This window comes from Pipistrellus kuhlii, unplaced genomic scaffold (genome assembly GCF_014108245.1).
Source record: "Pipistrellus kuhlii isolate mPipKuh1 unplaced genomic scaffold, mPipKuh1.p scaffold_m20_p_1, whole genome shotgun sequence".
Classification (NCBI taxonomy): domain Eukaryota; kingdom Metazoa; phylum Chordata; class Mammalia; order Chiroptera; family Vespertilionidae; genus Pipistrellus; species Pipistrellus kuhlii.
Window position 1 is genome coordinate 17,682,007 of NW_023425404.1, and position 23,700 is coordinate 17,705,706.

General features: G+C 34.2%; 1 protein-coding gene across 13 annotated transcripts in view; it reads right to left on the reverse strand.

Moving 5' to 3' along the window:
* The window catches only part of GPHN (gephyrin), a 355,412-nt gene that overhangs the window by 84,867 nt on the left and 246,845 nt on the right, over positions 1–23,700 (reverse strand). For 11 of the 13 annotated variants that reach the window (XM_036434071.2, XM_045579636.1, XM_036434065.2 and 8 more), the window contains one exon: positions 19,873–19,915. In XM_036434071.2, the coding sequence (XP_036289964.1) occupies positions 19,873–19,915 (43 nt within the window). Of the gene's footprint in view, positions 1–19,872; positions 19,916–21,660; positions 21,724–23,700 lie in introns of all 13 variants that reach the window. The other 2 variants (XM_036434007.2, XM_036433971.2) reach the window with 1 other exon arrangement.

Below are 23,700 nucleotides of genomic sequence, written 5' to 3' on the forward strand. Positions count from 1 at the left end.
GGGACTGACTCATAAATACCAACAACCCTTGGTTTCTTATATACCCAAATGAAGAATACACGGTGATAAATTTTCTCTTGCCAAAATATAACCATCTTTGGTGGAACATTACTTCAAGTTAACAACATTACCTCATGTGTCAAAACTTGGTAAACTTTAAAGATAATATTGCCTAATTCTTTTTAAAAAATATTTTTTATTTCAGAGAAGAAGGGAGAGATAGAAACATCAATGATCAGAATCATTGACTTGCTGCCTCCTACATGCCTCACACTGGGAATCAAACCTTCAGCTTGGGCATGTGCCCTGACCGGGAATCGAACCATGACCTCCTGGTTCATAGGTCAATGTTCAACTATTGAACCACACTGGCTGGACTGCCTAGTCCTTTTTACAGGTTACTATGTATCGTGGCACTGTTCTAATTTAACTGAATCATTATAGCAACCTTATAGGAAGGCATCATTATTATCCTTATTTACAGATAAGGAAAGAGAAGTGTAGAGAGATTACCTATATGTTTTGGTCTGAATCACGGAGCTAGTAACAGAAGAGCCACAATTCAAGCCTAGGTAGCCTGGCTTCAGAGTCCACGTGCTTAATCATTATACTAAACTTTGAACATTTAATGTGCTAGTTAGTAAAATGCAATACCCAAACTTGATCTTATCTAGGATTTCATAGAACATTTTTTTCTCCTGAAAACAGTCATAGAAAAAGGTTATTACTTAGCTACTACCTATATAACCTCATCTAGTCCCATGAAATTAATATCATCCATTCACTAAAAGTCCTAATTTTATATCTCTAATCCCAATCTCTACTCACAACTCTAGTTTTGTAGGCCATGCAAATAGCCAGTGAATAAAAATATATATATTTCCTAACCTATAAATCATCCAACATGGATTTAGATATGTAACAGGTATTTCAAACCTAACATGTCCAAATCAGACTCTTGATTCCCCACTCTCCTATCCTACCCAAACAATTCCTGTTCTCAGAAAATAGCAACTGTGTTTTTCCAGTTATTAGTCTAAATCATTGGAGACATTCTTAATTTTTCTCTTTTTGTCAGAACCATATCTAAACTACCTTTGAAATACCTCTAGGATCTGATCATTACCATCTTACTACTGCCACAATGGCTGAAACTATCACTTATTTTTTGGAAAACTGGTCTCCCTGCTTCTATTCTTGTCCACTACAATTTATCCTCCACAAAGTAGTTACTGTAATCCTTTTAAATTGTAAATTAGATTGTGCTAATTTCTGCTCACACCCTCCAATGGTTTTCCATTTCACTTAGAGTAAAAGCTTTGCTAAAGTTTATAAAGCCCAACATATTATGGCCCCAATCTGTGCTCACCTATCATTTTCCCCCTTATTCTCTATACTCTATCTATATTGGTTCTTTGTCCTTGAGTATGCCAAATGCATCTCTTTCAGGGTCTTTATATTTACTGTTGTTTATTTTTATTTTTTTATTTTATTTTTATTAACTTGGACCTTTCTTCCCCAGATATGATTCCTTCTATTTTTTTCATTTCTTTCAGGTCTTTGCTAAAATATCACCTCATCAGAGGGTCTTTGTTAAATATCCTATCCTATATAATAAAAGCCTAATATGCTAAGTGTCTGGTTGGCCAGTTGGCCATTCAAAGAATTAAAGTTTAACATGCTAATGATATGTTAAGGCTGCTCAACCGCTTGCTATGATGTATACTAATCACCAGGGGCAGACGGTCAACCAGTTGCTATGATGGGCACTGACCACCAGGGGGCAGATGCTCTGAACTGTAGGTTAGCTTGCTGCTGGGGTCCAGCCAATTGAAACTGAGCCTGATGGGTCAGACACACCCTGGAGCCCTCCCGGGATGCCTCCCTAGCTGCCCAATCACTTGCATCCCTTCCCAGCCCAAATCATGCACCAGTGGGGTCCCTTGGTCTGGCCTGTGCCCTCTTGCAATCCAGGACCCCCTTGGGGGATGTTGGGGAGCTGGTTTTGACCAGATGGCAGAACAACCTGTTGCTATGGTGTGCACCAGGGGCAGATGACCAACATAGAAGCTGTACCATGGTGGTCAGTGCATTCCCACAGGAGGAGTGCCTCTCAGCCAGAAGCTGGGCTCATGGCTGGCGAGTGCAGTAAGGGTGGCAAGAGCTTCTTCCGCATCTATGGCAGTGCTAAGGATGTTCAACTGCTGGCTTAGGCATGGGGAACGGGCCTAAGCTGGCAGTCGGATATCTCCTGAGGGCTCCTGGACTTCAAGAGGGTACAGGCTGGGCTGAGGGACCCCCTACCCCCAAGTGCATGAATTTCATGCACTGGCCCTCTTAGTATAGAATATTACATACCATCACTATTCTCCTTACCCTACTTTACTTTTCTTTATGGATATGTACATATATCTGAATATATGTATATGTGTATGTGTGTGTGTGTATGTGTGTGTGTGTGTGTATACATATATATATGGATATTTAAAATATATACTTATATTTGTGTTTTAGCCTTCTAAGGACAATGTAAGCTCCATGAGAGCAACAACTTTATCTTTTTGTTCAGTGTTGTTATCCCCAACACAGTATCTGGCAATAAAAATAAAATATTTGTTGAATTAATAAATTAATCATTTAATGACAAAAAATGACTTCTTAGAATACTATATCTTCATTCATAAATAACTTGACCTTTTCTTTGGAACCTTAAGGGTCTATAGTTCAAAGGGTAAACAGAAAAGGAGTAACTGCATATACTGTTTCTTGGCTATGCTAAATGGTATCCACAACTCCCTTCTTCACTAGCTATCTTGCAGCTACAAGTGTTCATATGATATAGTTCTGACCAAGGAGATGTAGGAAATCCCCAGGGAAGGTTTCCCATTACAAATAAAAAGATAAGAATATAAAACTTTAAGATGCTTTTGCCTTTAACTCAGGTTTATAGATCTCAGATTTAATCTTTCCTACAATAAGCTTTCTTTATGTTGCAAATTTTGTGTAATTTTATAAAAGCTGTCCTTTTAAAATGTTGTTCCTAAGGAGAAAACTGTACTTTTTAACTGTGCAGATTTTGTCGAATTCGTATTATAATAGAATAGAATATTTTTTATTACAAAACAAGTCTGATTATCAGTGACACATACACACTGAACAAATATTTATCCAATGCATTTTACGTGCCAGGAACAGTTAGGGACTAGGGAAACACAGAGTAAGCTATACCCTTCCATGAAGAACATTACAGCTCAGCAGAAAGAATGAGCATGTAAGTAGATAAAAAAATAAAAGCAGGAGGTTACAAAACCATCTAATGGCTCAAACTACAGAAATAAGTAGTTCTCTCTCTCTCTCTGTCTCTTTTAATTTTAAGGAAATTGTAATGTGGATATCTACCAGCCTGAAAAAGTATTCCCTACCTTTAAAATAATTTGCTCCTTGTTTACATTTTTCTTATGGCACCAATCACCCCCCATTTTATGTTAAAGGCATTTAAATATCTGACTTCCCTATGTTAGTCAACTGTAAACTCCTTGAAGGCAGCTTCTACGTCTTATTAATATTTATATCATTTGCCATATTTAGAACAGTGCTTTTCCTTATATTTACAGTAGTTACTGAATAAATACTAGTATGTAAATACTAGTATGTATGAATAACAAATCTTCCAAACAAAGTCAAGTTGGGGAGGGAAAGACACAGTGATGCTTTCTGTTCTGCCCTTTTGCTTCTCTAAGCCCTCTAATATTTATAGAATCTCTGCTACAAAGTGATTGGTCACTGAATAAATAATACAAACTTTGATGCTAATGCCTTAATATTGGTCTCTGTCTAAACTATTTGCTTATCTGGATATATAGTAAATTAAATGAAAGAAATGTCTCAAAGGAGGAGTATTTTAATTCTCTGGCACATTAACAAGTATGTGTGTGTTCTTAATATTTACTGAGCACATTATATGTGCCAACAGGTGTCTTCCCACTCAAGACCCATTCAAAATCACACTAAGAATAGTCAGGTACTTCACTAATGAAGAAGGTTTAATTTGGTCCTATAAATATGAGAAAACAGTATTTGTAACTGACCTACACAGAAGAATAAAATAAAATAGACAACAACTGTTCTTTTTATGAAAAAGAACTACTAAATAACATTAGCACACCTAGTTGTGTTTTATGCCTCAAAATATGCGAGATGACTATTTGTCCATATTAGATCCTGGTTAAAAAAAAATTTGTAGCCAAAATAAGTTTGAAAACCATTGATCTAGGTGACCCAGTGCTCTCATTTCCAAATAAAAAGTGAACAAACATTGCTCCAGGGACAGCACCAGGGACAGACACAGAGGAACCTGCGCCTGGAGGCCTAGGCTCACACAGCACTCCCAAGTACAATAGGGAGTCTCCTGCAGGCTTCCCAAGGGCAGCCCATTTTTAGAAGGCATACATTTCCAAAGTAAATCTGGTAAGCAAATAGTTATGTTTCCTTTTGTGTTTGTTTACATTAAACACACACACACACACACACACACACACACACACACACACAATTTCAATAAAGAAGACAATTGTTTTCTGATGTTTACACTACTGATTTACAAGAAGCTTCAAAATGAAAGCAGAAAATTTAAGAACAGTTATCTCTGACTACTCTTATTTTGCAACTTAAAACCTCAAAAAGCACTTCTGTCTTTGGTCATTAGAGAACTCAATCAGGCAGGAAAAAGGATCAAGACACATTCTCTCCTAAACCCCAATCCTCTTCTTGATTTTGAGTCTAACACAGAAATCTGATAAAAGAAAAAAATTTTAGGGAAAAAAGTATGCAGTTTTGTGTCTTGAAGGTAAGATGGGTTATAGCCCATTCAGTGGTTCATAAACCCCACGAAGGCAGAGGGAGGAAATGAAGAAAATAATATATATATTTTAAAGTAAGAAGGTTACAATGAAACAAAGTTTGGTGTTTGGATAGAGAAAATATCCAAAATTTGATAGAAAATTTGGATAATTTTTCCTATAAAGCAAAAACTATTTCATGGCCATAAATATATTCTGATTGCTACATTACAGATGAATACCAATGGTCACAAAGAGGGTCTGTGAAAACATTAGCTCCATTAAACTCATATACTACCATGCAAAACAAAACCAACATGTGAAAATATGCCTTACTGAGAAGATTATAGTGTTCAAGGGAATATTTACTTTAACTTACAATAGTAAAATTAACTGATAATGTATAGCTGTTAGTACAAATTTGTAGGTGAGCTAGTGAGTTTGACAAAAATAAGCTATGAAATGCTCTAGGATTTGAGATCTTTATATATGAGTGAGGGTAGGTATAAGAAAAGGAAATCTAGACTTCCCCACTAATAAGAAACTTTCCAACAGAACAAAGAGGAACAGCATGAATTATTATAACATCTAAATTGACAGCATTCTTCTACAATAGTTTTCTGAACTAGATTTGCAGGATTAAAGCAATTTTAAATTAGACATGGATTAATGATCTGAATATTTCTCTAAAAATCTTAGATTTCCATAAGCAAAACTGAACTTCTCTCATTTATATTTTCTGGGAAAACTTAATCAAAATCAGTTAGGAGAGCAACAGATTATATAATCCTATATAATAAAAGCCAAATATGCTGTGTCTGACTGTCCATTTGACCATTTGAACTGACCATCAGGGGGCAGATGCTCTAACTGGTAGGTTAGCTTGCTACTGGGGTCCGACCAATCGGGACTGGGCAAGATGGGCAGCACAGACCCTGGAGCCCTCCTGTGGTCCTTCCCTGGCCCCAATCGTCCACCAGTGAGGTCCCTTGGCCTGGCCAGCACCCTCTTGCAATGTGGAACCCCTCAGGGGATGTTGGAGAGCCCATTTTGACCCGATCCCCACAGGTCAGGCCGAAGGACCCCACTGTTGCACAAATCTGTGCACCGGGCCTCTAGTTCATTTAATAAAATGAGAATAAGAATCAATTAACTTATTTTAATATAAATAAAAAATTGATTAAATAAAATTCTTCCTTACAACAGAATGCCAAATGGTAAGTGAGAAAATGTTGGAATTCGGAAGTCACCACTTGGCAATTATAATTGTAATAACTGATTCAGACAAAAACTATCAATGGATACCAAAACTAGAAGGTGAAAACCTCAAGAAAAAGAATATTTATATGGTCTCAATGTATATCACCACAAGATACTTAACTACAAAGAAAAATAGTAATTTTACAGTAGGGTAACTTGGTAGACACTATCTTAATCAAGTGATCAAAGTTAATGTAACCAGTAATGAAACCAAATGATCTCAGAAGCATCCTGATATAATACACTCAGGATACAATATCACATATGAGGTTTTACTGACAAAAATGCTTACCCTGAATCAAACTATAAGGAAACACCAGAAAAGTCTAAATTTGATAGACATTCAACAAAATAACTGACCTATACTCTTCAGAATATCAGTTATGAAAGACAAAGAAAATATAAGGAATTACTCCAGATAAAAGCCTAAAACACATGATAGCTAAAAATAAGTTATGATTGGATCCCAGATTAGAAGGGAATGGTTGTTTTCCTTTTGTTACAAAGTATATTATTAGAAAAACTGGGAAAATGTAATTTGAATAAGACTACATAACAGTATAATGGCAAGGTTTATTTCCTGATTTTGATAACTGTACTGTGGTTATGTAAGAATATATATTTTTATTTTTTGTCTTCCTTTCCTTTAGAAAAGGAAATAATTTGAATTAATTATGGGGTAAAATGGTCATATCTATAATTTATTCACAAATTGTTCAGAAAAATATCGATATTAATATATATGATAAAGCAAATGTTACAAAATGCTAACATTTGGGGGAATTTGGGTAAAAGATATACTGGAATTTTTTGTTCTACTCTTGCAATATTTTTGAAGTTTGAAATTATTTCAAAATAAAAACACCCAACCTTTTTTAGTAGTTCCTACTTTGTGAAGCAAATGCATAGCCATACCATTTTTTTTTCCTAATCAAAGGCACTATAAAGTACTGTATCTTAGGATTCTCATTGCATATTGTATTAACTACTTACTTTACAGTAAATTACACTTATTTATATACATGCCTGTTTTCTCAAATAGAGTATTACCTCTTTAAGAAAGAAAGTGTCTTAATAGCAAAACTGAAGAATGATGTGCACACAGTGGTCACATAGAAAATTTCTGTTGAATAAGTTTCTAAATGCTTGATTTTAATCAGTCTAGAATATACACACTGACAAAGAAGATGGGCTGTATAGACAAATATGACATACAATTTTAAACCTTCTGGTCAATAATTTCAATGTGATTTTTATTAAATTGTTCATTTTTAAAAAACTTGCAAACATTTGTTAACAATGAAAACAAAATTTTTCTCTCTACTTTTTTTGTTAAAAAGTGGTTAGCCAATGTATCGATAGTAGTGAAAAGAAAAAAAAAAGAATAAGAAAATATGGAAATCACTTTTAGCTAAAGTTCTATAGTCAGGGAAAAAATTACCTTTGTTCAATGTATATACTACCAAATTAAAGATTAAATAATAATACTATAAACCACACTGTAAGTAAATTCTTAGAGTTTATGTTTGAGATCAGGAGGTTTAACCTATAGGAAAATTGTAAGGCCAAAAGGAAGAAAAGTAGTTTATCTCCCACAGTCAGGTGTGACTTGTTCTTTTATTAATTTATTGGCGTGACACTGCATAACAAAATTATACAGATTTCAGGAACACAATTCTAGGACATATAATCTGTACACTGGTGACATGTACTTTCATGAAATTCTCCTTTATTTTCCTGTTTGAGTGTGTCTTCTGACTTCTGCCAGGACTTCAGTGACACAATAGCCAAAGTGAGATTGTATATAATATATTTAGGAAAGAATGTAGAGATCAGTATGGTTAGAACTCTTAGTTCTTAGTGGGCATCAGTGGGAACTGAGGCTAGAAAAGTAATTAAAACCAGAGGTCCTTAAAAAACATTTACATGCATAAAGTTATCATGTAAGCCAACATTTTAAAGTTTTTAAGCACGGAAGTGATACACATATAGATTTCTTGTAGACAACAAATTCTACCATAGAAAAGTTTAAAGATTAGTTCAAAGTCATGTCTAAATAAATGTAGGTTAAGATGGAAGGTCTAGATCTCCAGGATTTTAGTCTGTAGTGCTTCCTCTTAGATCACACAAGGGCAACATTCTTTCCTTCAACTTCGTTTACTAAATATGAATGGAATACTCTATACAAGGCAATTTATTAAATATTAGAGAGTGATGTTGAGATAAATAAGTTGAGATTCCTATTTTCCATAGTCTGATGAAATACACAAATTAGGTGTGTTTTAAAGAAAAAGTAAAAAACAACAACCATACACCCATAAATGTTTATGTTTTTTGTAAAAACTAAATACTATGACTGATGGCAAAAACAAAAAAAGTGAATAAATATTCCTAATGGAACAAACTGTAAAGCTTCACAGAGGAGTTGGGCTTTAAACCATAAAAAGGGAGAAACATTTGAAACAGAATGAACAAAATGATGTGGATTCCAAAGTATGTACATATTTCTAGAAAATGAGGAATTGCCTAATGAGGTTAGAGAGAAGAGGATAAAATATAAAAAGGAATAAGGCTGGTCAATTCAATTAAGGACAAATTTTGAGAAGGCTTAGTACTGTAGAAAATGGAAAGCTATTTACATATATTTTTAAAAGAGAAAAAAAATATTTTTAAGTGTTACTTAACAACATAATACTTGGCTGATGTTAGATTGGAAGGAAGAGAGCCTGTAGACAGAGCAGTTAGTATGCCATTACAACAGTAAGGTTGAAAGACAAAGAAAGCCAGAACTAACATAATAGAAATTGGAAAAGGGATATCAGGAATAGCCATAAAAATAAGCCCAACAGAGAAAGACAAAGATTACATGATCTCACTTACATGTGGAATCTAATGAACAAAATAAACTTATGAACAAAATAGACCCAGAGGCATGGGTGCATGGAACAGACTGACAGACCTCAGAGGGGGGGAGGGGTTGGAAAGAGATTAAACAAAGAACATATATGCATATATTAAGAGTCATTAGGCTACAGCTGGTAAATCTAATAATATACATATTTTTAGTCTCTAAACAATTTATAAGTATACAGCACATTTTTGTTAACTATAGATCTCTAGAACTTTTTTATCTTGTGTGACTGTAACTCTCTACACCTATGGAACAATAATGGAAACCACCATTTTATTTTCTGTTTCTATGAGTTTGATTACTTTAGATATCTCAGATAATATCTCATACAGTATTTGCTGTATTTTGACTAGCTTATTTAATTTAGCATAATGTCTCAAGGTTCATTCATGTTGTAGCATATGACAGGATTTCCTTCCTTTTAAAGGCTGAATAACACTCCATTGCATGTATGCACTCATTCATTGATGGACATTTAGGTTGCTTCCATATCTTGGCTATCCTATATAATAAAAGCCTAATATGCTAAGTGTCCAGTCGACCAGTTAGCTGTTCAACCAATCAAAGCATAATATGCAAATGATATGCTAAGGCAGCTCAACTGCTTGCTATGATGTGCACTGACCACTTGGCAGAGGCTCCTACTTTGTTTCTTATGTTACAAATTACATCTTTATATATTGTGTATTTGTTAACATACTCTTACAGTGTTTTTATGTTTTTGTCATTTAAATTCTATGACATAATTAAAAGTGCTTTATGTAACACCATTACAATATTATAGAAGTCTGTATTTGTATATATATCTACCTTTACTGGTGAGTTACATATTTTAATATGCTTTTGTGTTGCTGTTTACTGTCATTTTGTTTCAACTTGCAAGACTGTCATTAGCATTTTTTGGTAAGACAGGTTTACTGCGGATAAACTTGACAGCTTTTGTTTATCTACAAAATTACTTATTTATTCTTAATTTTTGAATAACAGCTTTGTTAGACATAGTACACTTGGTTGGCTGACTTTTTCGTTAAGCACTTTGAATATATTGTATCATCCCACTCCCTTTGGCCTGCAAAGAATCTTGCTGAGAAAGACACTGAAAACATTATAGAAGCTCCTTTATACATGACTAGTTGCTTTTCTCTTGTTGCTTTAAAAAAAATCTTCTCTTTATCTTTGACTTTTGACAGTTTAATTATCTTATATCAGTGTGGGCCTCTTTGGATTCATCTTAGTTGAAATACTTTGAGCTTCTTGAATTTCGATGTCCATTTCTTTCCTCAAACTTGAGAAGATTTTAGCCATTATTTCTTCAGATTGTTCTCTATACCTTTTTCTCTCTTCTCTCCCTTAGATAAAAATCCCTTAAATTTTCTTCACTTGTTTTAATTTCTTTTTAAAATTTTTTTTACTTATTTATTTTCTTTTTGCTCCTCTGATTTGATAATTTCAAATATCTTTCTTTCAAGTTCTTTCTTCTACTTGATTAAGTATGAATGTCTCCAGTAAATTTTTCTGTTCAGTTATAGTATTCAGTTCCATAATTTCTGTATGGTTCTTTTCTTTTAAGTTTGCAACTCTATGTTGAGATTCCCATTTTGATCATGCGTAGTTCCTGATTTTGCATAGTTGGCTGTATTCTCCTGTAGCTTCAAGAAAATTACTTTGAATTAATTGAGAAGAAATTTGTAGATTTCTCCTTCTTTAGAGTTTGTTTCTGGAAATTTAGATTTTTCATTTGATTGGGCTACATTTCCCTATTTCCTCATGTGCCTCTTAATTCTTTTGTGAAGTTTACTATGCATTTGGGAAAATAGTTACACTCCCAGTCTTCATAAACTGGTTTCATATAAAGAGAGACTATCATCAATTAGCCTGGCTAGAGGTTCTGGGTGCCTATGAAAGTTTTTTCTCTTGGCTGTGTGTGTAATTTCCCAATCAAAGACGTGCCCAATTTCTTTTTTCAAGAGCTCACAATGTCTTACTCCTTCACGTGCTGTAGCTGTAGACCACTCTACATTCCTTTATTCTCAGTGGCCCCCTGGCATCCAAAGCATGGTGGCTCACATGCTTAGAGAGTCAGCTGAGATTGAAACCAGTTCCTTGGGCAACCCTCCAAATAACCTAACCCTGGGATATATGCTCTACTCTTTTCCCTTCTTCCCAAAGGAGAAGCAGTGACTTGTGGCCTTCTCCCCATTTCACTGAGCCATGGCAGACTCTCCACCATTTCAGGCTGTCAAGCCATCCCTACTCTCCATTGCTTTCAGTGGCTCACAGGCACCAAACTATGGCAGTCAGGCAAGACAGAAACCAGTTTATTAGGCAACCTTCTGAAACTGTTGGATGCACATTCCATTTTTCTCCCATTCTCCCTTAAGCGCCGAGCTACAAGCCAGGCGTTCTCTGTTGATCATGGTGACCTGTGCTGGTTTTGTAGAGGAGAAATCTAAAATGAAAAGGTTCTTCCCATTTTAAAGCAGCTGTTCTTGGCTTTGTGCTCACCTGGAGTATTGCAACTTCTTAACTGGTTTTTGGATTTCTCATAAAGGTATTTTGGTCCATATGTTGTTGTTGTTCCTCCATGGGAAATAGAGATGTGGAACCCCCTATTCCATGATCTATTAAGGTTTTTAGCTATACCAATATACAATATTGACAATGAGGAGGCTAAAAAGAGTGACTGGCCCAGCTGGCATGGCTAAGTGGTTGAGTGTTGACCTATGAAGCTGGAGGTCAGGGTTTAATTCCTGGTCAAGGCACATACCTAAGTTGCAGGCTAGATCCCCAGTGGGGGCATGTAGGAGGCAATCAATCAATGATTCTCTCTCATCATTAATGTTTCTATTTCCCTATCCTTCTCTCCTCCTCTCTGAAATCAATAAAAATATATTAACAAAAAGGTTGACTGAAACTGATAAGTGAATCATTTTTTCATATTAAAAAAGTGATAATCTAGGAAAATAAGACAAATGAAATATTATTTAAATAACAATTTAAATCAAAGGTAAATATTGTGTATGAAATTATGCAATTTCATAAATAAATGAGAAATTTCATAAGGGTCTATGAAAGATATGGCTGATTTATTTAGGATATTAGATGAGAAAGTTAAGAAGGGTAGTGCTTACAAATAGTATCTCACTAAATTATTATGGAAGTAGACTGCTAATTGTCTTTGTTGTCTAAAGAAAAATTGAATAAGTGATGATAAATTGCAGTTGTATAATTCAGTAAGAGCCAATTAAGATGGTAAGAGATTAGATTGTAGCAGAAGAGAATTAGGAAAATTTTTCTAAAAAAAAAGACTACAAAAATTTATCATACTTCTTCAAGAACTATCATAATTCTTTTTACTGGGAATCATAAAGAAAAAAACTTCATGTTTTTAGGAGCAAGGTATAAGAAAATTAACTAGAAGACTTATTTATCTAAGGTAGATTAAAGGGAATAAGACTAAAACCAAAATGTATGATAAAATACTCCAGGGAAGAGTTAGTTATTGGTGCTGGGGCAGAATGTATAAAGGGATAAGGGCAGAATGATATAATTTGAAGAGAAGGAAGAGTTAAAAATATAGTATTGGTAAGAAGGAAATTTTTGCTAATGTTTATTATTTTCTCTCAGTTCCAACTCTGATTCCTTACTTGAATGTTCTACTGTTTCTTGCCTGCTCTGCTTACCCAAAGTTTTCTTCTCATTTATTTACATACTCACACATTTAGTGAGGGACAGTTACTTTGCTAGATCCTGGGAATAGTATCAGTGAACAAGATCAGAGGTACCTGTAAGGAGCTTAGGGTGGAATAGAGGAAACAGAAAAGTACTAATCTGGAAAAAGGCTTGCATTAAAGTATAAAAAGAACATAGGAAGGATACTTTACTCAGATTTGGGCAGTAATGGAAAGCCTATGAGAAGATATATAGAATGAATAGGAGTTATCCAGGGGAAGAGATGGGAGAACAACATCTTTTGAAAGAGAGACCTACTTGTAAACGGAAAGTTTCGTATGGCTGGAGTACTGAATTTAATGGGAATGGTAGAAGTAAAACTAGAGGTAAGCAAAAACTAGATTGTAAGCAGTTTCAAGGGGTTGAAACTTTATCTAAGAACAATGAAAAGCTATTAAAAAGTGAATTAAAGTCATTAAATGAGTATGAAAGGTTTAGGTTTGCATTTTAGAAAGATAAAAAGGGTTGAATGAAGAGAGATAGGAATACACTGTAAAGATTTTGGGTTTGGACAACTAGGTGAATAGTGATGTCATTACTTGAAATATGTGAAGAATATGAGATATGAGATTATAAACTTGGTTTTGGTGATGTTGAATATGAGAAAATTGTGAAGTATCCAAGAAGAGATCTACAAAAGATTATTGGAAATATAACTCTGAAATTATAGATTATTGGAAATGTAACTGAAATTAGGGAAAAGGTGATCAGCCGTGATCACAAGTCAGGCCCAGGGACACACCTGTGCACAAATTTCATGCACCAGGCCTCTAGTAAAGTATAAAAAAGCAAAGCCTCACAAAGTTAGGAGCTACAGATAAACTAACATACCTAAAATTTTTCATTTCATTTAATAGATGAATAACATTTATCTTTTCTACTGTTAGTTATTACATTAGATTGAGAATTGAAACATGGCTTTACTATTCTACTGTCTTCATCAACATAACTTTAGTAATCCAAAAAACTCTTGCTAGGAACTTCCGCAAAGATCCATTGACTGTTAGCATCAAAGACAGTGTACATACCCATACCTTTCTAAGCCCTCACCCCCAAATCTTTGCATAGAAGCATTTTGGGTACAGCTGTAGTGCAGAGTTCCTTCCCAGGAATTGAGTCACACTGTGGGCACAGGGCCCTCACCTCCACAGCTGGCCACAGGGTAACCTATTGCAGGTCTGGTGATTGGAATAGCCTGCCTGGCCCTGGACCTTGGATGAAGTGGAGGGAGAGGCAATTGGGGAGAGGCGCCTAGAGTCTGGTACAACAGACCATACTAGTCCTAAGTTTGACATTGATATATTGGTTTCACTTCTGAGGCAAGAAAATACCTGATAAAAGCTCCTCTAAAGATGAAATATACAGATTACTTTGTGACTGGGAGTGGAATCTCCACATGCCATGGCCTACTTTATTGTGAAAATGCTCAAATTGGCATAGAATATAAAAGTGAGTGCAAAAGTGAGCCTCACGTTAAGATTCAAAGAAATAGAGATTAGATGACTTAATATTAAGATAAAAATACTACCCAAAGCAATTCATGGTTTTACTGCAATACCTATCAAAATTCTAAAGGCTTTTCTTCTTCTTCTAAGAAATAGAAAAGCCATCCTCAAATTCAGATGAAATGGAAAGCAATATAGAAAAAGAACAATGTTGGAAGACTCTCACTTCCTAATTTTAAAGTTACAGTAATCAAAACAATGTAAGACTGGCATAAAGATAGACATATAGATCAACAGAACAGAAATGATGTTGATGGTTGCTGACTGATCAGGGTGGTGGATGGGGAAGATTGGAGTGGCTGTGGCAATTTCTTAAAATAATAAAATTAAATTTGCCATATTTATTGACTCTTCCTTTCACAATTTCTCAGTAGCATGTTATGCTGATTGATAGCATTTTGCCCATAGAACTGCTTTCAAAATATAAAACCCTTTCTTAAACCCTGCCACTGCTTTTTTTAAGTTAGTTTTTGTAATATTCTAAATCCTTTGTTGTCATTTCAGCAATCTACAAAGCGGCATATTCCATCAGGAATATATTCCATCCCAAGAATCCACTTTCTTTGCTCATTCATTAGGAGTAATTCTTCATCTGTTCAAGTTTATTATCAGATTGCAGCTATTCAGCTACCTCTTTAGGCTCCACTTGTAATTCTAGATCTCTTGCTAGTTCCACACATCTGCAGTTACTTCCATCACCTAAGTCTTCAAAGTCTCAAAGTCATTCATGAAGGTTGGAATCAACTTCTTCCAAATTGCTGATATTCTGACCTTTATCATGAATCACAAATGATCTTAATAGCATCTAGAATGGCAAATCCTTTCCAGAAGTTTTTCAATTTACTTTGCTCAGATCTTTCAGATGAATCACTATCTATGATAGGTATAGCTTTATGAAATGTATTTATTAAATAATAAGATTTGAAGTAAAATTACTCCTTGATCCTTGGGCTTCAAAATGAATGTTGTGTCAGCAGGTATGAAAACCATGTTAATCTCCTTCAGAGCTCTTGTATGGCCAGGGGCTGTGTAAATGACTGATGATATTTTAAAAGGAATCTTTTTCCCCCCCTGAGTAGTAGGTCTCAACAAAAAGCTTAAAATATTCAGTAAATCATCTTATAAACAGATGTGCTGTCATCCAGGCTTTATTGTTCTATTTATAGAACACAAGCAGAGTAGATTTAACAAAATTCTTAATTATGAATGGTAACATTGACTTTAAGTCACCAGCTACATTAGTCACTAACAAGAGAGTCACAGCCTGTCCTTTGGAGCTTTGAATCAAAGCATTGACTTATCCTTTCTAGCTATAAAATAGAAAGTTTTTTTTTCAAATAGAAAGTTTTTTAACATTGAAAATCTGTTGTTTAGTGTATCCACCTTCATTAATTATCTTAGCTAGATCATGTAACTTGATGCAGCTTCCACATTGAGTACTTGCTGCTTCACTTTGTACTTTTATGTTATGGAAATGGCTACTTTCCTTTATCCTCATGAACTAACTTCTGTTATAAAACTTTTCTTCGGCAGCTTTCTTACTTCTCTTAGCCTCCATAGAATTGTTCTGGATTAGGCTTTGGCTTAAGAATATGTGGCTGGTTTATAATCTACCCAGATCACTAAAACTTTCTCCAATCAGCAATAAGCCTGTTTTTCTTTCTTACCATTCATGTCTTCATTGGAATAGTACTTTTAATTTCCTCAAAGAACTTTTCCTTTGCATTTACAACTTGTTACAACTTTGCTATTTGTTTAATAAGCTTAGCCTATCTCAGCTTTCAACATGCCTTCCTCGTAAGCTAAATCATTTCAAGCATTTAATTTAAAGTCAGAGACATAGGGCTCTTATTTTCACTTGAACACTTAGAAGCTATGTTGGCCTAATTTCAATATTGTTGTTATCTCAAGAAATGGGGAGACCCGAGGAGAGGGTGAGAGAAGAGGGAATGGCTATTGCTGGAGCAGTCAGTACACACATTGATTAAGTTTGCCATCCTATATGGATATGGTTTGTGAAACCCCAACATAATTGCAATAGTAACATCAAAGACACTGTTCACAGATAACTATAACAAATAATAATTAAGAAGTTTAAAATATTGCAAGAAATACCAAAATGTGATACAAAAACATGAAGTAAGCAAAATAAGAAAAAATGGCACAGAGAGACTTGTTCAACACAGGGTTATTATAAACTATATATATGAGGTTTATAGTAACCCTGCATTGAGCAAGTCTCTCTGTGAGTTAAAGTGAACTGTAATAAAACAAGGCATGCCTGTAGAGTTTTTTTAAAAAAAGTTGTCTACATTTTGGGAATGTTATCCTTGAGTATCCTCAAGGAAATATTAATAAATAAATGAAAAATGATTAAAGTAGAAGGAACAATAGGGACATATAAAAAGGATCTATCATGATGTCTGCTGGAAATTCAGAGAAGGCTTCACAGATGATACCACACTTGAACTGAATCTCAACAGATATCGGGTCTAGTAATAATTAATGTCGTTTTTAAACATTCGTTTAAAATCTTGCTTGGCGTTGACTTGTATTGACATAACCTTCAAACACGTGGTATCTACAGAACGTGTGAAGTGCAATTAACAAGTTTTGCTTGAAAAAGTTTGTGTTTGGTTTTGTTTTTGTTGCAAAACTAGGGCTAAGAAGATGGCGGATGAAGAGCATATTCGGCACTGCATGCTTTACGAGTTCCAATTAGGAAGAAAAGCAAGTGAGGCTGCAAAAAACATCTGTAGTGCTCTTGGTCAAGATGCAGTTAGCGCCAGAAAATGCCAGCGTTGGTTTGAGAAATTTCGCGAGGGAAATTTTTTGTTAGATGACAAGAGTGTCCAATTTTGATCAAGAAGCTCTTCAAGCTCTTTTGGTGCAAAATCCTCAAATTACCCAACAAGAGCTTGCGACAACTTTAAATTGTTCACAAAAAACAATTTCCAATCAATTGTGTGCACTTGGCAAAGTCCAAAAGTTTGGAAAATGGGTTCCTCATGAGTTGACAGACAACAACCGTAATCAAAGAGTCACAATTTGCAGTTCGCTCCTCTCTCGTCAAAACCGTTTGCCATTTTTAGAGCAAATTGTTACCAGAGATGAAAAATGGGTGCTGTATGTTAATTTGAAAAGGCGGCCTCAATGGTTGGACAAAAATGAGGCTCCGCAGCCCACGCCAAAACCTGACTTGCATGCGAAAAAAGTGATGTTGTGTGTTTGGTGGAATTTTAAAGGAATTCTTCATTATGAACTTTTACCATCTAACCAAACCATTACAAGTGCAGTGTATAGTGCCCAATTGGAAAGGTTAGCCCAAGCTTTAAGAGAAAAAGAACCCGCGCTGATTAATCGGAAGGGCGTAATTCTTCACCACGATAACGCACGACCGCATACTGCAAGAATCACTGCTGAAAAACTGCGCCAGTTGGAATGGGAAGTTCTCCCTCAACCTGCATATTCTCCTGATATTGCCCCTTCCGATTACCATTTGTTTCGTTCTTTGCAAAACTTTCTTCTTGGAAAAAAATTTAATAATGAAGAATGCCTCAAAAATGCACTGACCGAATTTTTTGCATCAAAATCACAAGAATTTTACAACAGAGGGATTAAAATGCTTCCTGAGCATTGGGCACAAGTAGTAGAAAACAACGGCAACTATATTGTTGATTAAATTTTGTTGTATTGTTTAAATATATTTGATTTAAAAAAGTATTAGAAAACGACATTAATTATTACTAGACCTAACAGAATTTTCCAGGAAAGTAAGGGGAATGAATATTTTATGCAGTGGGAGAAAGGTCCTGCCTCTAATACAGAACATAGCATTGAGAGAATGGTGAAATGCTAATAGAGTCTATCCTATATAATAAAAGAGTAATATGCAAATTGACCATCACTTCAACACACAAGGTGGCTGCCCCCATGTGGACACAAGATGGCTGCCACAAGATGACCTTCAGGGATTGTGAGAGGGATGTCCGACTGCCCGTTTAGGGATTATGAGTTACTAAAGTGGTGCTGAGAAGGAAGAACTTAAACTTACAGAAGTCACAGAATTATTAAACTATGATGTTAGATGGGCTCTCTACATGAATCTAAATGACTATATGGAACGTCTGTATGACAACTTCACCCTGAAAACCATGATAAGAAAAACCTGGACCATCATGATGTCCAGCCAAAGTAATTACAAGTCAACAAGCCAGTAAGAACATAATTGAAATGAAAGACAGTCCCAGCAACACAAAGGTCCATGATAAGTGAAAAAGGGCTCAAAGAAGTCTGTTTTCCATAAGAAATTATTTTTGTCCCTAATCACCATAATCATTATCATCTCCAGATCAACAAAAATGAAAATTATACAATAATCATCATAAAATATAATTTTAAAATTTAATTTATACCTATTATTTTATTTTAGTGAATATTCAATTATCATTCACCTGATTCTTAGGTTATTTAACCTTAGGTGTTAGTATAGGACTACAAGACTTTACATCTCATAATTGAAAAGCCTTTCTCATGTCTTTGAAAATGCTGTAGAAACTTGCAAAAGTATAGAGATTAAACATGGCTGTTTGCATTTATTTTTATATAACTCTAACATAAATGTCCTGAGCAAATAATTGCAATATGCTTGCCTATCAACTCAATGGTTTCAAGCAAAGATAACAGATTCATAATACAGATACAGAAAAAAATTTACATTAAAGAAAATAAAACGAATTTTTACCTATCTGAAATTCTGCTATTTTTTTAAGGTTAAATAATATGCACATTCTACTGGAAATATAAATCATCCCATTTACTAAAAATCCTAGTGGTATAAAAATCCAATAGACCAATTTCAGTATGATCCACCTGCTCTTCTTCTTTTGATAAAGAAGAGGAATAAGAAAGGATGAAATCATTAATATTAAGTGAAAGAAAATAATATTAAAGTAATTAGTATTTATACAGCACTTTTCTCTTCGGAGCCCAAATCTTTTAAGGCAAAACCTTCAACATCACATCATCTCAAGGATGCAGGTTATTTATAGTTTCTTTTTATGAAATAAAAAATAGTTCCTTTTTATAAAAGTTATATGACTTTCATTAGCAATCATATAAAAAAAAGGTTTCTTTATCCATGGTTCAGGGCACTATTTTTAAAACATGCTGCTTGTGAAATAAGATCTTTCAGGAATGCACATACACAAAATGATTATGATGTACCCTTTTAGGAATCCCCCCCTTTATTCTTAGCTAGATTATTTTAATGAATTTATATTATTATTTTCAGTTAGTCTGTTTTTATGTAACTTTTTTTTTTGGCAGTGAGACAATTAAAGAAGGCTCCCATCTTAGAATCATAGAGGCGCTCATTATCACTCTAAGTAGGAGTGTTATCAAAGTTTTTCTGTTAGCCTGCAAAAACAATTAGAATAAAGAAAATATCCATTACTATATTGATACTAATAATCTTAGAAGATAAAAGCCCTACTATTCATATTTTGATATAAAAGTTACCTGTTACCTTCTTCATTCTTTCATTAAAATGTCATTTTTTAGCTTTCATTTCTATTGAATCACAAGCTCTAATTCACTAGTCCATCTGAAATAAGGACATACTTACTGGCTCTGAGAATGTTCTCCTTGCTGCTGCACCTGGACTGGACCTGTAAAGAAAGCATAAACTCAGTAATTTAAGGCTTCTAACATAGATAGTCAGATATGTATGTATACTTATTGGGCAAACTCCTGAGGTCTAGGAGCAAGGGTTCTATATATCTCAGATATCAGAACATGATAGTAAAAAATGTTACAGTTGTTATATATATATTATTATCCTTTCATTACCTTAAGTAACTGATTGATTTCCAGAAAAAAATTGGAGTACAATATAATAAATGTGACCGAGGTGTAAAACCAAAGGCAATTTATTTATTTATGTGTATTTGAAATTAGCATATGAAAAAAATCCAAGTTATCACATATTTAGTTGTGAATAAAGACCCTTAATCTTAAAGGCATTTTATTTATCTAATGATTAGAATAATGCAATTCAAGTATTAAAGTTGCAAATATTCCATTGTAATTTTTGTTACATGTTAATAAGGGGGAAATCCTCAGATACAATATTTATGTGTGATTCTAATAACTTTTGTTATTTATTGTATTTATTAATATTGGTTATAAAAGATGAGTTTGTTTGAAATGAATGATTTTGAATACATTTATTTACCAGTTCTTAGGTGGATATATAACTTTTCAATCAGAAATGTTTATGTTTTGATTCAAATATTTTAGTTGAAAGTGGAACATTATTTTAAATGCTGCAAACTATTGAATTCAAGGGCCATGCTAAATGGCACTACCACTTGTTAATTTCAGAGTGAATTGATTTAAACTCCACACCGCTTCCTCCCATTCCACAGCAGCTTGCCCCAAATGGATATATACACAACAAATTAATTTCTATAGCTTAACACAATCTACTATTGTAATGAAACAATTTATGAAAGGAATGTTGCAACTTAGGGTGGATTATGGTAGTCCTTCCCTGGAAAAAACATTTGTTAATGTTTAAAGAAACAACAACATAAAAAAAAAATCACATACACACAAGATAAACACACACACACACACACACACACACACACACCCCCAAAAAAAGGGAAAATAATTCCAGATGTTAAAGTTATTCTCTTTTGGCCCAGATTGTTTAATTAGATTTAAATATACTAGAATTAAGAAGCTAATCTAGAAAATAGCATTCTTATATTATTTTACTCATAAGTTTTATTGGCAAACAATTCTGGACCAAATGGGAAAGAAATCAATGACTACTTAAAGAAAACAATACAGGGAGAAAAACACAAGAACGAGAAAAAGGAAAGAAAAAAAAGAAAAGAAGAGATGGGTTTGAGGTGGTAACTCTAGCAGATAGAAAAGAAAGTATGGGTTTACAGAAGGGGACAATATGTTAATGCAGAATGTTCTGCTATTTCTTATTAAAAATTCATACCAAGAGGGTAAAAATGACTAATGAACTTGCTGCAAGATAAACAAGCAAGTTGGCATACTATGGAATGAAAATAAGTGTAACTATATCACTACAGCCTTAAAGGAGAAAATAAACAAACACCAATAGAAAAATTAATAGACAAGTTCAATAAAGAGATAAACTACATTTTAAAAAGTGATTTAAAGAACATAAGAGAAAGCTAAAGAGTGAGAGAAACATCTGGGAGAGAGAAGAAAAGGAAAGGGGAAAATGTTGAAAGACAAAAACAGAGTTCAAAGAAGTCAAATGGAAGTCAAGAAAGTCTTCAACAAGATGTAGAAACAGAAGGAGCCCAAACCCATAGCGCAAAGCAATGTTTGCGAATGGAAAGCAGCTCCTTTGATCAGTAATAGTTACTCTTAAGTCGTAGCCTCTATTCCTCCAGAGTTCATCTTTAAGCCCTTCCAATCTAGAGTGGAGCTAGTGTATGGATAGAAACAAGAGATTTATAATGAACAGAGCAGTTCAGAGGAGTAGTTCAAATCTCATCAAATGTTTCAACAGGTTTATATAATGTCAAAATGAAAATGGTGGTGAAGAACTATCCGGCTTTACCAAAACCAAACAAAAAATAAAACCAAACAAAAAACAAACCTAAACTGAAACAACAATAAAAGAACATGGTGTCCCTTCCATAGGTGGCCTAAAAAATTAAAAAAGTTCATTCATAGAATAAATTAAATAAAGAACCCTATCTTGCTTTGTAGCACCTCTTTTTAGGACTCCTCCCCACCCCCAAGTAGTTTTGGGAGAGAAATTTGGATGATGAAAACAATTCAATTCCATGAGTCTGAGTTATTTATTTAGGTTCACAAATTGCCAACAGCAGTATTAACAACGTTTTCTCATTTATGTTACATTGGCTATTTAACCCAGACTTGAGGGAGATCACTTTTAAAATCAACAATTACATAAACTTTAGTGATTTTGAGTATGTATGTAAAAACATTGAGAAAATAATTTTTAAAATGTAACAATATTTATACATGTAGCAGATGCCCCTCTCTCTTGTACCATTAAACTCATCTTTATTTATTTTATAAAATTCCAATATAAAGATTTTACTTAACTCACAATGAAATGGAATTTACTTGAAAGAATAAAGTTGAGAAACAACTATTGTTCTTATTCTCACATATATGAACTCTAAAGAAGGTAGCTCAGGTCTGTCTCAAGTTTTATGATTTATTGTTGTAGTTTTTTTTTTTATCTTACTCTGGATTTTTACTCAATGGAGAAAATTAAAGTTTGAAAAACTAAATAAAACCAATATTTTGCCCTAATACCAATTTGTCAGGGATTAAAAATGAAAAGTATGGTATTGGATTATCTATTATTTTATTCTATTGAATTAACATTTGACTTTATTGTATTGACAAAGAAGTTCCCTTTCAACTGGAGTCAAAACTACAATAATGGTGTAGAAACAGTATATTATATTAAAGTCAATGGAGGAAATGAATGTATAAGAGACTCACTGAAAATATAGGTATTCATTTACTAATCAAGACTGCTTTCAGACATCAAATAAATCATTTAATTAATTTTGACATATGTAATATAATTTTCCTAAAGATCACATTGCCCATTAACAAATCTTAAAGCCATGAAACAGAAAACAAAAGGGGGGAAGAGCACGCAATAAATGGTAAGGGGAAAAGTGAAAATGCTTTAAACAAAACTTAGAAAAATTTAACAAACAACCACAGTCTTTAGATACAGTTAGAGAAGTGACTTACCTTATGCTTAGGTCATAACAAGAATAGCACAGTGTTTAAAGTCAGCTCTTCATTATGGGAGGTACAATTGAAAGCCATAGGTTATAATAACATGAATTGCTACACAAAAATGAAGACTTTTTCAGCCCAACATGAAAAGCTAACTCTTATAGAACATTTCAAATTATGTTTAATGCAACATGATGAACAATTGAGGGTGTAAACATCAAAACACAAGAATCTCACACCAATAAGAGAGAGAGGGCCCAGTCTCTCAGGAACACAGAAGTTTTAATCTGTGACCATAATCTGTGACACATAAGGGAAGGCACATCACTAACATTGCATGCATGATGTATAACCATCTACTGACAATGCCCCACCCCACCCCCCAATCCCACTCATACACACACAAGCCCACTAAGATACAGGGAAAGAATGTAGTGCCAAGCTGTTATGAAGAAAGCAGGACACACAGAAGCGCAGCAGTGGTCATGTAACTTGAGAGGTGTTCTTCCCTTAAACCATCCCATCTCCATGCTTATTTTAAAAAAAGCCAGGAAAAGGCCCTATTCAATGCTGCAGTAGCTACGAGCCCCCAGCATGAAGCTAGTGTGTGGAATTTTGATCACCGTTCCCTGCGATGTCAGGGGCTCTCCAGTGGAAGCCAGATGTGTAA